At 47.2% G+C, this 15,670-nt stretch overlaps 1 protein-coding gene across 1 annotated transcript in view; it reads left to right on the top strand.

Moving 5' to 3' along the window:
- Positions 1-1,792: 1,792 nt before the first annotated feature.
- Positions 1,793-15,670, top strand: part of LOC8052308 (lactadherin) — a 115,535-nt gene continuing 101,657 nt past the window's right edge. Inside the window, exon 1 of the mRNA XM_040213485.3 lies at positions 1,793-1,901. Within this exon, the coding sequence (XP_040069419.1) occupies positions 1,793-1,901 (109 nt within the window). The remainder of the gene's footprint in view (positions 1,902-15,670) is intronic.

The raw sequence follows: 15,670 nt of genomic DNA, 5'->3' as shown, positions 1-15,670 counted from the left end.
GTTGGGAGGACTTTGACAAGCTTGCCAACGTTGTGTTTTTCTTATAATGCCCTGGGAAAAGACGAAGAAGACGATTGGCAGGCAAGTCTTTCATTTTTTCCGTTCCTGCTGATATTATTATTTTTCTTGGAATATTTCGGACTTCTCAGTATATTGCGCCAACAGCGGCCATCTGTCGCCTTCGGGCGGACTGCCGGTACCGCTTTTCGACTGCAGTAAAAGAAAATGTCGAACCCTGGCCTGAACAATTGCACCGCCTCTCCGAACATCTCTGACCGGAAGACTACGTGCGCAAAAAGACATCGAGACATGAGCGAATTCGAAAACGACATGCAAAGCAATGAGGACGACGACCCCACCCCATTTACACTGGTATCTCCTAGAAAAGATCGAGCAACAGGAATCCCAATCATGTTCAAGGCTACTAATCCCATGGCATCCTTTTGGTTGGTAAACCCTAACAACCTGGCCTCAGAGATAGTCGCCGTAGCGCAAGAAAAGCTACTAGCCCACCATTTTACAAAGGACGGCAACCTAGTCATGAACGTGTCATCTCTGACGTCAGCTAACAAACTCCTCGCCATCACAGCACTCGCTGGAATTCCATGTACAAGTAGTGTTCCCGCATCATACTCCAGAAGCGTCGCCAAAATAACAGGAGTGCCCCGAGAATACAAAGATGAGCAGCTGCTGGAGTACTTGAAAGACTCCGGAGTTACAACAGTCCGTCGACAAGCATCGTACATTCGAAATGACGATGAAACTATAACAGTCAAGCCTCACGAGAGTGTGATCCTCACATTTAGACCTGACAAACCAATGCCAACAAAGGTGTTTCTCGGCTTTACGAGCCACCTCGTACAAGAGTACTTCGGAATCGCCATGCAATGCTTCCGTTGTCAGAAGCATGGCCACATGGCTAAGTACTGTAAAGGCCCACAGAAATGCAAGATCTGCGCGGGCGCACACAGCCACAAAGACTGCTCACTGAGGCGTCAACCTTGCTGCGCAAATTGTGGTGGACCTCACCCGGCATCATACGGCCTATGTCCCAGCAAGAAGGCAGCAACATTTGCACGCAATACAGAGATGAAGTACGGCAAATCTCCAAAACGCAAACCAACAGCTGTAAACCCGGATTTCGTAAAGCCAACCGTGGGGCATAATCTGATGGTTAATGAGGAGAACTACCCGCATCTTCCAAACAACAGGAAACAAAACAACGGCCGCCATCAACAAGAATCTAGCCAATCATCAGAAACTCGACGGCCTACGCCTGCTCCTCGATTTCGAAGGCCACCAAAACTGAGGACTCCTGATTCAAATCAACATAAGACACCTGCGCCATCTGGCAACTTGGAACAGAATCGTTTGCTTAAAATGCTATTTGTGGCTCTAAAAGCTATCATTCGATCCCTACCGGGAGCAAGCGGCCTTGCTGAAGTTCAAGCTTTGCTCTCAATGGAAACAGTATTAAAATGTTCAGTGCTTCATGATGGGTTGAATAACCAGCATTATGGGTAAACCCTGCCAAACCAATCGACATCCTAGGACACGACCCGCACAAGTCCTCCCTACAGTTATTCAATGGAACACCAACAGCGTTAAACCACGCCTACCAGAACTCCGCCAGCGCCTGAGAGAAACCCAAACGGATGTGCTTGCTTTTCAAGAGTCATATCTTCAGCGAGGTACACACAGGCTTTCACCATACGTCGAATATCACAGCAAAACACCCCATCCGGACGGAAGGTCACGCGCATCACTTTTCGTGAAACGATACATCTAGCAAATGGAGGTCAACCTTGACGACATTAACACCGTAATTGATGAACACGTTGCCGTTACTTTGCGCTTGTCTGGGCGGGACGTTACAATCATATCCAGTTATGTTCGCCCAGGTCAGCCTTGGGATGCTGCATCAATACGGCTTATTCGCGCACGCTGTCCGGGTCCCTTAGGATGGTGTGGAGATTTTAACGCTAATCACCCCGCTTGGGGTAGCGATGTGACGACATCACGAGGCACAGCACTGTTAGACGTTATGAGGGACCTCGACCTCAAATGCCTCAACTCAGGGACACCAACTTTTATCCGAGCACACCTAAGAAATGCCAGCGTGCTGGACCTCACATTTGCTTCCCAAGACATCCAAATGGTATGGGACATCGAGCAGTCCCCATGGGATAGTGACCACCTTCCTATCCGACTGACGCCTCAAAAAAGTATCCCAATCAAGAAAAAAATTCATAAAGTGATCAATTGGGATCTATATCGTTCTTGTCTATCCAAGTTGATGTCCGTCCCACCGATACCTGAAATTGAGGGCGCGATATCAACAGCACTCAATGCAGCCACCAAAACTATAACTCTCCCCGTAACGAAGCCCATCCCTGACCTCACTTATTTAAACCTTCGTGCGGCAGCCCGGCGAGCTCAAAGAGTTGCTAGACGAACAGACGAGGCGGAAGACTGGAACATATCAAGGCGAATAGAGGCTGTGCTCCGAAGACACACGGTTCGGCTCGGAAGAACGCAGTGGCATCAACGGAGTAATTCCCTAAACACAGACTCGGGGTCTCGAACACCCTGGAAAACAGTAAAATGATTTCTCACTCCGATTTCCCCCAGCTGTCCTTTTGCGGCTATTGCTATTAAAAGCAACATCACTATGTCAAGCCTGGCCGAAATTTTCGCAAACGAGTTTGCGCGTAAAGTAAGCCTTCCACGGGATGCCCCCTCCGCCCATGAGCCGGACATTGCATGTCACACCACCGTCTGCATTGATAACAACTTTACGCTCGCTGAACTCACCTTCGTGCTTTCTCGTTGCCGAAGACGAGGCGCACCTGGGCCAGACGGAATTACGAACCAGGCCTTAAAAAATCTCGACACCGAACATCAGACTGTACTCCTCACTCATCTCAACGACATCTGGAACTCTGGAGACATTCCCGAATGCTGGCGGCAATCGACAATAACGCCGATTCTTAAATTTGGAAAAGAAACAACTGAAGCTTCTTCATACCGACCAATCTCTCTTACCTCTTGCCTCTGCAAATTGATGGAGAGCATGGTTTATAGACGTTTGATCTGGCAGCTAGAGCAGACGGACTCCTTTGCTCATCAGATTTCGGGATTTCGCAAATGTCGCTCAACTACAGATGCAATAGGAGATCTGGCCTCATCCCTCAAACAAGCAAAGGCACAAAAGAATATCGTACATGCGGTGTTTCTTGATATACATCGAGCTTACGATGCTCTTCCGCAGACAATTATTCTTGAACGTCTCAGACTTATTGGAATTGGTGGGAAAATATATCGCTTCATTGAAGCCTTTCTCCGAGGAAGAACATTTTACGTAAAGTTACCAAGAGCAGAGAGTTCTGCACGAGATAGCACTCAAGGCATCCCACAAGGAAGTGTCCTAAGCCCACTACTATTTAACATAGTGATGGCTGGACTTCCTCCTGCACTACCTCAGTCGGAAACATTTCCAATACATTGCACGATCTACGCCGACGATATTGCTTTGTGGTGCACTGGACCCACCCGCCTATCTACCACAGTACAAGCCAGGCGGCAACGCGCCCTCAATGTTGCTACATCATCTTTGCACTATGCAGGGCTAACAATATCTACAGAAAAAACAACTGCACTATCCTACCGACCACGTGGACGCCTTCTAGGTGAATATTCATCATTGAAGTTACATGGCAAGCGAATTAGGAAAGAAAACACCGTCAAATATCTCGGTGTCATTATTGACAACAGAGTAAACTGGCAACCTGCTGTAAAAAAAGTCTTTTCAGAGGCTGAAAAGCTTCTCGGTGCAATTCAACGCATCGCCGGTCGTGACTGGGGAAGCAGTCAAAATACAATGCTGAGCCTTTATAAGGGACTTATTGTAAACCTCTTCCTCTACGCTCTCCCTCTTCCGACAATATCAAACTCGCAATGGAAGAAGCTTGAGCTCTTTCACAGGTAAGCTTTACGCATATGCTTGGGCCTCCCTAAAACTTTGCAGTGCCTACCTACACTAACTGAAGCAGGGGATTCACCACTAGAGCTGCAGGCCCATGAGAGGGCTCTACGTCACATGACTAGACTTCACCGTGCCCAGTCAACTTCCAAATTCATTGACACACTAGCATCCCGACATCATTCTCGCTTTGGTCAAGTCGCCAAAGCTTTCCGTGACTCAATCGACTATCCAGAAAACGTCCCACCTCTGCCGCCACCACATCAGGAGTTACTCTTCAAAGTTGCCTCGGAGATTCCTGACCTACCACAACGTCGGCGGGTAGCAGCGGTGATATCCCGGAAAATTGCACTAGAACTAATACACACAGAATACGATAGAATGTTACATATTTACACTGATGGCAGCATTAAGAACAACACAGCTACAGCAGCGTACACTGTCCCGAAACTTGGCCTCAGCAACATGGGACAGCTTGACACTTGCTTCGATACCACAACAGCTGAATTAATGGCTATCTGGCTAGCAATCACCGAGACACCCCTCCCTCCAGCTCCCCGATCGGTTGCGGTGTTCACGGATTCAAAAGGAGCATTACGGCCAACTCATGAACCTGGAGGATGCTTCCCCTCTTGCTCGGACAACTGCAGAGCTTGCACAAGCCTCAGGCAGAAATGGAGACACCTTTTACTTTCAATGGATTCCTTCCCACGTCGGCATCCAAGGTAACGAGGACGCTGATGCTCTTGCCACAACTGCCCACTCCGTCAGCTCACCACGTTTTTTTGTGCATACATATAATTCGGCCAATTCTTTTATTCAAAGAAGCATTAGAACGCTACACCCCGACCCTGAGACAGAAGCAGGATCTCCTCCACATCTCATTCCGAGGAAAAAAATTAAGAGAAAAGAACAGGCGCTTCTTCATCGACTTCGAGTCAGATGCGCCAACACAAAAGCACGACTCCACCTCATTGGGCGCTCCTCTTCCCCGCTATGTGAAGCCTGTAACGTGGTGGAAGACCTTGGCCATATTTTATGGACGTGCCCATTACTTGCAGACTGTCGTAAAAGCTTCCTTGGAAATGTGAATATAACCGCCATACCTTCTCCGAATACGACAAAGGTTTTATTTCCTACGGGATCACGTGCAGTGCGAACAAGTGTTCTCCGAGCGGTCCTTGACTATGTGTCATCATCAAGAAGAATCGGATCCCATCTATGATGTACACTTACTCCCCTCCCTTCTTCACCTCTGTCCCTCTTTCACCCCACTTTCCAGCAGGGTGATACAGATGTCCCCTCTCCTGGGAGACTAACCTATCACCCTGCATCCCACCTCTTCTTTTGGATTATTTTATTAAAACAACATCACCACCACCACCTTATAATGCCCTGCAGTGGTTTAACAACCACGGGGAGGACATCATTTCCCGGGACGGCTTCGCGGTGGATTTCCCAGAAGCCTTCAAGAAATCAGAAAGTCGCAAACGGCATGCCCAGGACAAAGTCTTATGCCGTTACGAAGCCACTGCCCGGTCCGCCACAAGCTACATTGAACACGTCCTTCGTCTTTGACTACGGGTTAATGAGCAAAGGATTGAAGGAGACAAGATCAGACATATGTCTAAAGCATTATGCAACGAACTATTTTCAATTGTTGCCCCAAAAACGCCTGCTGTCGTGCAACAACTAATATCAGAAGAGTATTCACTGGACGCCATATTTGTGGGTGCTCTTTAAAGCGCATGCTCAGAGCGAGGTCACATTAATAGGCTGCTAAGACGGGCAATCTTGATGATGCGGAATGCACGCTGAAAAATAACTGTGGAAGCTCGCCGTCAGCACGCGCCCAGCAGTCGCGCACACAGCTATGGCCGCCAGTGAATACTCCCTATTGTTTGGGTGGCGCCCTCCTATGGTTACCTCTCGTGAGGTCATTACTCTGTGAACAACAATTTCGATGGTGTTTGTAGTTAGCATGGTGGAAGCTGGAAATCATTGCTTTTAAAGCAATACTGCCAACACCGTCAAAATCGAAGATCTTAGATTACCCTAATTTCCGTCCATGAGAAATCCTTTGGTGACGTTAAAGTCAGCATTCGGCCAATCGTGGGGGGCCGACCACCGCGACGCTTTCGATCGATCACGTCGCCAATACAAAGTACTGCAGAGGTCTCGCATTACAAAGGCGCCTTTTGAACACCTCCCCGAAGTCTCTCTCAACAAGGTTTGCGCAATGAAGCTCCCGGAATAGACCTCTTGCAAAATCCAAGTGATTCCAGCGACGCAGTGCCGCACAAAGCATCTGGGGTACCTTTTGGCCAACGTTTCGGTTTCAATTTTCCAACGTCAATTCACGACATCCCTTCACGACCACAATGCATTTATTTCCGAATAACGTAGGCAGCTCCCCCCGGCTTGCAGATGTTTTTAAAGGTATTAATTGAGGATCCCGTGTCGACGAGCGTCTCGTTTGTTTAGAACCGAAAAAAGCGAAATCGAGATGGGCCCGTTGCTGGAGGGAATCGATCAATGATTGAACGATTCAAAATCGATGCCTGAGCACGTTTCAGCAGTACAAATTCAAATTTTATTCCAGCTACATTATGTACTAATTTTTAAAGTAAGATGAACCCGGTCGCTTTGTGACTGTCAACGTTAGCTCAGGGCTCGCTGCTATCGCGCAGGAGATTGCATATAAGAGATACCGATAGAACTAACTTTTCGACAATTCCCAGCCACATCCGGCGGCGGAAACGAAATGAGCGTTGTAGATGATAAAATCTATTTAATGTTATAATTTCAAGATATAAGCAGTAGGATGAACTAAGTTACGAAAAGTTACAAATTGAAACAGCGATTCTCACAAGAAAACTTGCGCTCACCTTGCGAGCGTAGCCCGTGTTCGTCGAGGGTACGGCCGTAAGTTCGGAGCGCGCTCTATTCACGAAATGTCCCGAGCATACTCGAGGGAATGACGTTGGGGAAAATTATTTTTTTTGTTTACGGACGTCACGCAACTGACTGCCACCGGAGTTTCTGGTCATTTGGAAAGCGATGGAGTCTCAAGACATTGCAGCCGCAGTTACCTTATCGGATCCCGTGCACATGACAGATGTCATTCAATAATATTCTGCGCTTTCGGTTGTTCTTCGTGCAGCCTATTACCGAGCAATGATGTCCCAGTGACCGGCGGTTGTCATTGGTTCCGCTAGCGCTAATTTCCTCTGAAAGTAAAATAAAATAAGGGAAACCGCGAAGAAAGCATTCGAACTTGAAGGAACACAGGCGTCCATGGCGTTCATCCGGGTCTTCCGCTCGCTTGATCCCATAACACACCAGCAAGGAGGAAAGCGATTGTAGCCCTTTTCCCTTTTCTCTCTTCCCCTTTTTTAGTACAAATGTCTGTAGAGTTTGTTGTTTTCTTAAGGGCACCGCCATCTTGAGAATTGCGGCGCCCACGTTGTCGTCAGCGGCTGGTTGGGGCAGCACAGCCGTCTCATGGCAACGGTGTGGGTATGGGGTAAACTTGGCTACACTTGGCTGGAACTTTGCCGTTTGTATTGAGTTGGCTAATGACAGGCCACCAACTTGCCTCCTCGAAATAACAAGAAGGAAGGCGGTGGAGTGATTTGTAGTTCAGCGCGGAGGCCAGTACGAAGCATCGGTATACCGACAGGACACAGCGCTGTTTTAATTGAGTTTGCATAATGAAGGACCATCCCCAGCATTCTTTGACATCAACACCTCGGCGCATGCATTAAAATTGGAGTTTCTACAGAAGAACAACAAACATCGCAATGTTCCCCGGAAATATTTTAGATGTCAATCATAGAATATCAATAAGTGGTAATAAAACTTGTGGACGCCTGTAGTTCCTATTTCACGGCTCACATTTTTTTTTGTTGTTTTGCAATGAATTCTATGGGTTACGTTCACAAATTTGTCAATTTCTGCTTTTCTTGGCAAAATGTCGTGACATTCCCGAGGACTCTAATTGCCTGGGTATCATACAACGTCAATCAATTATAATTATTATTTTTCCTTCGAAAATCTTACTTCCACGAGTTGTCGCAAAAAGTTGGCCATGTAAATGAGCCGTTTTATGTAGACTATGCAGGTAAGCTCTCTCCATTTGGTAATTGCATCTTGAGTGTTGGCACATAGACCTTTTCATGCCCTTCACATGCCGTGGAGCAAAATCATATTTTGCAGTAATGACCTAATCAGAGCTCCGGCACCGGGTCGGAATCAATCCGCTTGCCTTATATGTGAGCATGACGATTACTTTGATACAAAGCCGTCGCGATTCACACTCGCCATCGACTGACCTTATAAATAAGGATCCTTGCGGAGCATGTGAAGCGCAATAGCCTAGTCACGCTTGCGCTGCCACGTTTAGTGCTCATCGCACACTTTCCGTGACTGTTCTTGCGCTTATCAAAATTATTTGTCCACCTGACAATGACGCAGTAATTGCTAGAAAGCAGTATATTTTCGAAACTTCTAACACAATAAAAATAAGCACTTGGAACTAACTCAAGCACGACGCGGGTCTCTAAGCCTCTTCGCCCATACCCTTGGCGGTCGCCTACCCTGTGACACTGGGCGATCAAAGAATGCACCGGGTCGAGGGTACGTCATTCGCGCTTTAATGAGGTTATTAAAAAAAGTGTATATACAAAGGACCGATCCCGGGCAATCCGCGCCGGATTGGGCCGCCAAAATATGAAGAGCCAAAACAACCGAACAATAAAAAACAGCATGAGGAGGCGAGCGCTGCCGTGGCCGCTTTCTGAAACACTCCACTTGTTTTGTTTTTACCCAATAAATGTATATGCAAATTGCTAGTCAGTTGTCTTACATATGGCAAGCGTTCCAGCATCACAAACGTTTTAGTGATACTGTGATTTTCCAAACGCCAGACGCCTACGTTTGCAGCACTCTTCATTAAATAGTTTAACGCGTACCATGTGAACACTTGATAGTTGTTCCTAGAATGAAGCGATACCATCGCTAATCGGGCTGATAAATCTGGTGATCTTCCAGATCCTCCCATACTCCCGAGCTCCTCACCCTCAATGCGCACAGGTGGTCGAACTCCTCCTCGCCTACCCCTCTGGTCACATGACCTTCCCGCTAACCAATCAGCGTCGAGCACCTCACTCCTCCTCTCCCACCCGTCAACCAATCAGTGTCTAGCCTCGCGGCCACGCTTATATCTGGGCTTCACGAAATGCCGAACAGCTCGTCAAAGAACGTTTCGCGTTAGAATGTGTGACAGCTAGGGTTGCCATCTGCCGGACGCTGAGCAGATGCCCCGCAGTGCTTTCCCGCCAAATTACACGTCAACTTACGGTGATGGGTCGTGACATGCTAGGAAAATGCTCTAGTAATCTAAACGGTCTGGGCTCAATAGCCGGCTCGCACGAACGCTTTTTTACGGCGATGGCCTCGCCGCCCCCCCTCTCATTGAAGACCAATCAGTGTTGAGCCTCGCGGCCACGCTTTTATCTAGGCTTCACGTAATGTCGAAAACCTGGTCAAAAAATGTTTTACGATTAAAGGTGGTACGTCACGTAATCCCTACCTACCTACTGCTCACCATCCTTTCCCTACTCCTCGGCGCACCATCCTACTGACACTTTCCTCGCGGAGAGCGCTAGGAGAGGAGGGCAAGTCGTAGAGATGAGGCATAAAGGAAGCCGGTCGGTTTTTACAGCGATAGCTATTTTGGGCTCTTCCCACGACTGGAAATGAGTCCTCTGTAGTTCATGTAATTCTTTTCGTAGGTGGGCGTAGGGCATAGGGCAACCGTTGTCGATATCGCGAAATGCTCGAAAGAAATCGCTCTCCGCCGCGGTGTCCTCAGTGCTCGAACCTGAGTCCGCTACGTTTGAAGCGGGCGTGTTAGCACAAAGCTACGCCGCAGCCTTCGCAATCGACTTTATGGACACTTGATAAGCACACACGTGCCTATATGTAAAGTCTCTCGATGCTTCTTTTTACAGGTAGCGACAAATAAACTAATGACGAAGCACATTCCGTAAAAACAAAATAGCGTCATTCCGTTCACCGTTCTGCTGTGCGCCGCCACTCACTTCCTAAAACATGCGCCGTCACGCAGGCGGTGCTTCAAAGAATGATCGCTATTTTCAGGAACCACTTACTAAGGAACTTTACGTATGGGTCTCGTGTAGCGCCCTCTAGACGGTCATAGTGGCCGTGACGTCGCGGTAGAAAATTCTTTATTATTCCTAATTAATTCCAACTTTATCGTTGAAATTCAAAGCTTCGACTAGGTGGCGCAAGCCGCGTTCATACATCCAATACCAGCTAGAAGACAAAGGCCTGCGCATTAGGAGATCGTTAATGAATCTCTGAGCCGCACCAGGCGGCTCAGAGATCGCCACTTGCTAGCGTCGCACCTGTTTTCAGACGCAGAAAGACGCTGACACGCCGTTCGTCGCAGTTAGAACAACGAGACGCGTGCTCGTGACCCTATGGTGCGTGAACGCGACAGCGGCGCCCAACCACTTTGCCTTGTTGCGTCTCAGCTATCGCTGTAACTGTACTGTGTATTCACGCAAGACTGCTCAGTTTTTTACAGCGAAGCTTTTTATGGCTAGGGTCCCGTGGATTGTTCGTGTGCGTCAACAAAAGCCTCATGCCTACGCTCGCACCGCCCTCTCCCTGTCGTCGTTCCAAGCGCTTGCGTGCTTAGTTTCCTTTCCTTCCGCCGGGTGGTGGTCCCGTTGCGCGTGTCTAGTTTCCTCCGGCTCCTCCGGGCGGCGATAGTCGTCCACGCGAAATAATGACCACCGATCAAGACAGCAATAAATGTGTCTGCGCACATTTCGTCACGACGACCCCCCATAAAGACAATAAATCCGTTCGTACCTTTGTTCAAAGTTCTGTGTCACGTCTGTGTCGTGTGCTAAACAGCTTCGCTGGTCATCCATTTTCACAAAATGGAATGTTTTATATATTTTTGTGTGTGTCCCGCAGATTACAACACGAAAGAAAAGAGACGTATTTCGTCTTGCGATACTTCTGTGCCACTGCCTAAAAGATGCTTCCTCCTCTCCTGCCCCTCGCGGCTCCTTCCTCTTTTACGCAGCCGAAAGGTGTATTGTTCGGGCGCGGAAAGCGGAGGTCTTCCCCCTGGTCCCAGGCGTCGCTTTTGCTCGAAATCCGTTTGAAAGCGGCTTTTCTTCTCTGCGGCACTTGGCTATGACTGTACTCCGCGCAACTCTAGTCAGTAGCAGGCTCACCTCCACTCCAGCGTTCCTCCTTCTAATGTGTAAAAAAGTGGGAGAAGCTTCTCCTTATCGGTTACCCTGTCAGCGTCTACAGTGATATAGACTAGCGTGTCTCACGCTGACGCGCTGATTGACTCAATAGAATCATAGCCACCGCCAGTTTCCAAGCTACACTAAGACTGAGCTCGGGCGTTCCCAATATGCGGAGCACAGGTTCGTCTGCTTCTTGCAGAGGGGTTGCAATAATGTCAGAACGCTGAGCTCGTATTGGCTAATTAAAAAAAAGAAAAGAAAAAAACAGTGGGTACGCCTCGAGGCATCTAGCATTCAAGTCTATCCACTATCCTTTTAATCAAAGTCAATCAGAGGTCGGCGTCTTTCTGACGTCTTTACAACCCCTGGGCAAGAAGCATTCGACTTGCTCTCCGCATAGAAACAAAGCCAAGCGGGCTTGACTCAACCTCCCCCCCCCCCCCTTCCCACCCCAAACGAACTCACTTTTTTGTTGTTGTTGCTCCGACCCGTTTATATGGCGTGAGGTCGTTTACGTGGTGGACAGGGTTGAGCACGCACGACTTCGACCTGCCTCAAATATAGAAACATTCAATCAATAACGCCTATAATACGCCTAATGGGGTGCACTCCTCCTGCGGCGTCGCAGCCGACCGCGACGTAACATCGGAGCTTAGTCCCCAATTTGACCCTGCCTTCGACCAACACCACAAAGAACGCACGTTCTGTGCCCGAGTGGGTCCACGCAGCGTCGCCTGGTTTGCGTCAGCGTCCCAGCCAGCGATTCTCGCAGCGTCTTGCGACGAACGCGACGCTATAGCAGGTGGCGACGCCAAGACGGACGCGTCTGCCGCTCTGCGTTGGCTATGGTGAAGCTTCAGCGTGTTTGCCGCTTGGGGCCGGTCGGGGATCCATCTAACAATGACGTTATCCGCAGGCCTTGTCTTCTGGGTTGTATTGCTTCGACGCTTGAGTTCCACGAGTGAGTCTTGGGACGAAGCGCTTTTTTTTGACGGAAGACCTTACACTCGAACGGAAATCCGTCAGCAACCTGATGGTACTTGGAGTCAATGGCGCACCGACGGGGGGAGGATTGAGGGGGGGGGGGGGGGGATTGGAGGGTGGATTGGGGGGGGGGGGGGGTGTTCAAACCATATTTTTGCACATCTTAAATACTCTACTCAAGAAACTCTATTTCATATACTTTTGGTAGTATTTTGGTATCTTGCAAATACATTTCGTCTAAAGTATGTGCTACTCTATCTTACATACATTTCTCCATTTCTTATACTCAGTATATCAAATACATTCTGCAGCCTTCGACAAAAAAAAAGTTTCACCGGAACAATCTACGAAACTAGGGATCGTAAGACTCCAGGGCAAAGCTGAACCGATTGCAAACTTGGAGCCAAGCGACCGAACAGAGAACACAAAACAGAGCACGAGCAAAATGTAGTCTCTAAATGCCAACAATAGTCCAAATGGATAACCCCAAGTACACCCGCCTTTGTTTTTCCATTTGTCCTCTTTTACACTTTTTTTTTTTCAAACTGTTTTCGCTTGGAGCGATGTTTCTCCTGAGCTTGCAAGTGTGTCGTTCACTGCGTGCCCATCAATCAACAAGTTTGGTTGCCTAATCAACTTATACTTCGGCTCTTAATGATATGCAATGACGGACTACAGGTTCATTCTCCCGCATCGCGGTGGGAAAATGCGTCACGAGCCCAAACTGCCGTCAAACTAAGGCACGCCCTAAAATATTTCGGCCCGTATTACGTTGCATGTTTTGAATAATTTCAGAGTAAAATTCAATTGCAGCGGTTAATTGAGAAGAACCAGTTATAGAAGCACAATATTATAGAAACACAGCTGGTTCTTCCCAATGCATAACCGACTAGATCAGCTTAGCCCCGTCGCAGCAGCTAAGGCGCTTCTTTAAGGCCATAAAGACCGCAGCAAAATGTGATCTTCAGAGATCTAATCAAAAATAGGGCATCCCTTACCGACCTTTTTTTTTATATTAACAGCTTGCAAAACTTGCCAAGTATCTTCGAATGTAATTCAATTACTTTTTCAAAGTATGTCTACTCTACTCATAATAGTTCGTACTAAATGCAACTACTCCAAATACCCCCCCCCCCCCCTCTCCAAAGAGCTCTTTATCTTTTTAATTTTTTTTTTTACTTGACGCCGAAGGTTGGTATACGGTGAGAAAAAAAAAATACATTTTTGCCTCACAGGTTGGAACCTTGGAAGCTTTCCGAAATTCAGTCTGCTCACTTCACTGGCTATCATCATCCGAGTGTGGAACATTTGTGAGAACATGCTGTACCTCATTATGACTAGCCAGCATACATTCGTTGTACTTTGTTCTGTAGCACAGAAAGCGGGTGTAGAAAAAAAAAAAACTGCCCCAGAGGAAGTGGTCCCAAATACAAGGTAGAAAAAAAAAAAAGGAAAAGATCGCACGATCGCAGTGAACATAAAGTGCAGCAGGGTAAATTTACTAAATGAAAAAATAAGCTCCCTCAAGTGAAAAAGCAGCAACTGAAGATTGCTTTTTTTTTTTTACTTTTATTGAATCCACGCTGAGCGTTTTCGTGCGAAATCATCAGTTGGAGGTTTCTTGGTTTGACCCTTCGCTCGAGAACTAATTGATGCGCCACTGACGACTACACCCCAGATAATAAATATTTGTGCTGGTGGAATAATTCCGAAACGGGTTCATTTACGAGTTGCTCGTACAGCACCGCAATCTCAACACAGCACGTCGAACTTTCGTTTAATCGCAAGCTATAAATCAAAAATAAATAATTAAAAAGTTTGCATAGCTTTCCTAACTTTCCTAACCATGTATGCGAGGTGCGATAAAAAAAACTCCGAGACTAATTTTGTAGAGCAAGAAGAAATTCTGCACAGTGATGCGCAGGTATAGCAGTCAAAAGCAGCAACTTTGCTGCGTCATTATGCTAAAAAACCTCGTTCTGTGGACGCGTAGAGCTGCAGCACAGACATTATCGACGCTCAAAGGTCTCTGATGCCCTTTCTTTTTACGCTACAATATGAGTCTCGGAACGTTTTGATCGCACGTATATAAAAAAGAAACTATACTCCCGTCAACCTATACTGTAATGGCCACCCTGCTGGCCGGCCGGTCGGCCTACCTCCAAGTGGTTCCGCGACTGCCGCTTCGACTATAGATGTTGGGCAGACAGCATCGAGCGAAGCAACAAACGGTCAAGTGGACACGTCATCGGACATAAAAAAAGATTAAGGGAGCCGGCAATCAAACCGAAAACAGTCAATGTAACGACCCAACATAGCGGTCGTACAACGAGCTGGCGGAGGAAAGAGGAGGGAGCGAACTTCACCATAAAACGAACCACAAATTGCACCATTACCGGAACAGACCGAATCCTCCCTCCCTTCCATAGGCCTCTCCTGTCGGAGTGGACAACGATCCGTCTGCTTTCGACGTGGACCAAAGCCAAAGCTAGCGAGCGAGCCATCCCTTGGTTTTAAAACAGCAGTGTCGTAGCCGTTACCAAAAAACAAAACAAAAAGCTAACGGTATTCGTTATTGGTTGCCTGCAAATAGAATAAACGCGTCACTGACTTACGTTACTCCACAGTAAAATTAAAACGATACGGAAGAAAAATAACGCGCGTTACTTTTTACTGTTTTGGCTTGGACAAAGGGCGTGGGGGTTGGGTTTTCTAAAGTGGGAGTGTTTGCGTGGGGAAAGGAAAGGCAAACATTTGAAGGTTTGTGCGAGGAGTGCAATTATTCGTATCATTTGGCGCCAAGAATCACGATAAAATTGTGAGATTTTTTCTGAAGTCTTGGGAAGACGTAACGAGTGTGACACGTTATAACTGATTTTAAAATTGCGATTACTGCTTTTTTTTTTATTGTTCCTTAGCCGTTGTTCATATTTTTGCCTTGTTCGTAGATATACTTGCATATTTTGGTGTTAAAACTCACTCCTCTCTGCAATGCCTTCGGGCCTTCAGAGAAAATAAACAAAATAAAATGAGTGACGTCACTAGAATACCCGCTACTCGATATACGTATTGTAACTACGTTGTTTTTTTTAGTAGAGAGTTTTAGAATAATGTACGCAAATTTAGCGCACGCTAGCGCTAAATTTACCGCTTTCGTTATCGCACGTACGCCAAGAGGGTTTTAGATTTAGCGTTTTTTCGTTTCTCTCCGCGAAGCAGAACTCAAGCATTTAGCACTTGCAACGTCACCAAGATACAGTAACAATTTTTATTTCACGCACGAAATGCTGCAACTATAGAAAATAATAATAATAAAAAGCTACTGGTACAAAGTAACATCTTGAACTTGCTTGAATGTGAAAATACGGCGCAAGTGGTCGACCGGTTGTGTCCGCTCGCCGCTCGC

Source organism: Ixodes scapularis, unplaced genomic scaffold (genome assembly GCF_016920785.2).
Source record: "Ixodes scapularis isolate PalLabHiFi unplaced genomic scaffold, ASM1692078v2 PGA_scaffold12__126_contigs__length_90152505, whole genome shotgun sequence".
NCBI lineage: Eukaryota > Metazoa > Arthropoda > Arachnida > Ixodida > Ixodidae > Ixodes > Ixodes scapularis.
The sequence above is the reverse complement of the archived record's forward strand: the minus strand, read 5'-3'. Positions and strand labels throughout refer to the sequence as shown.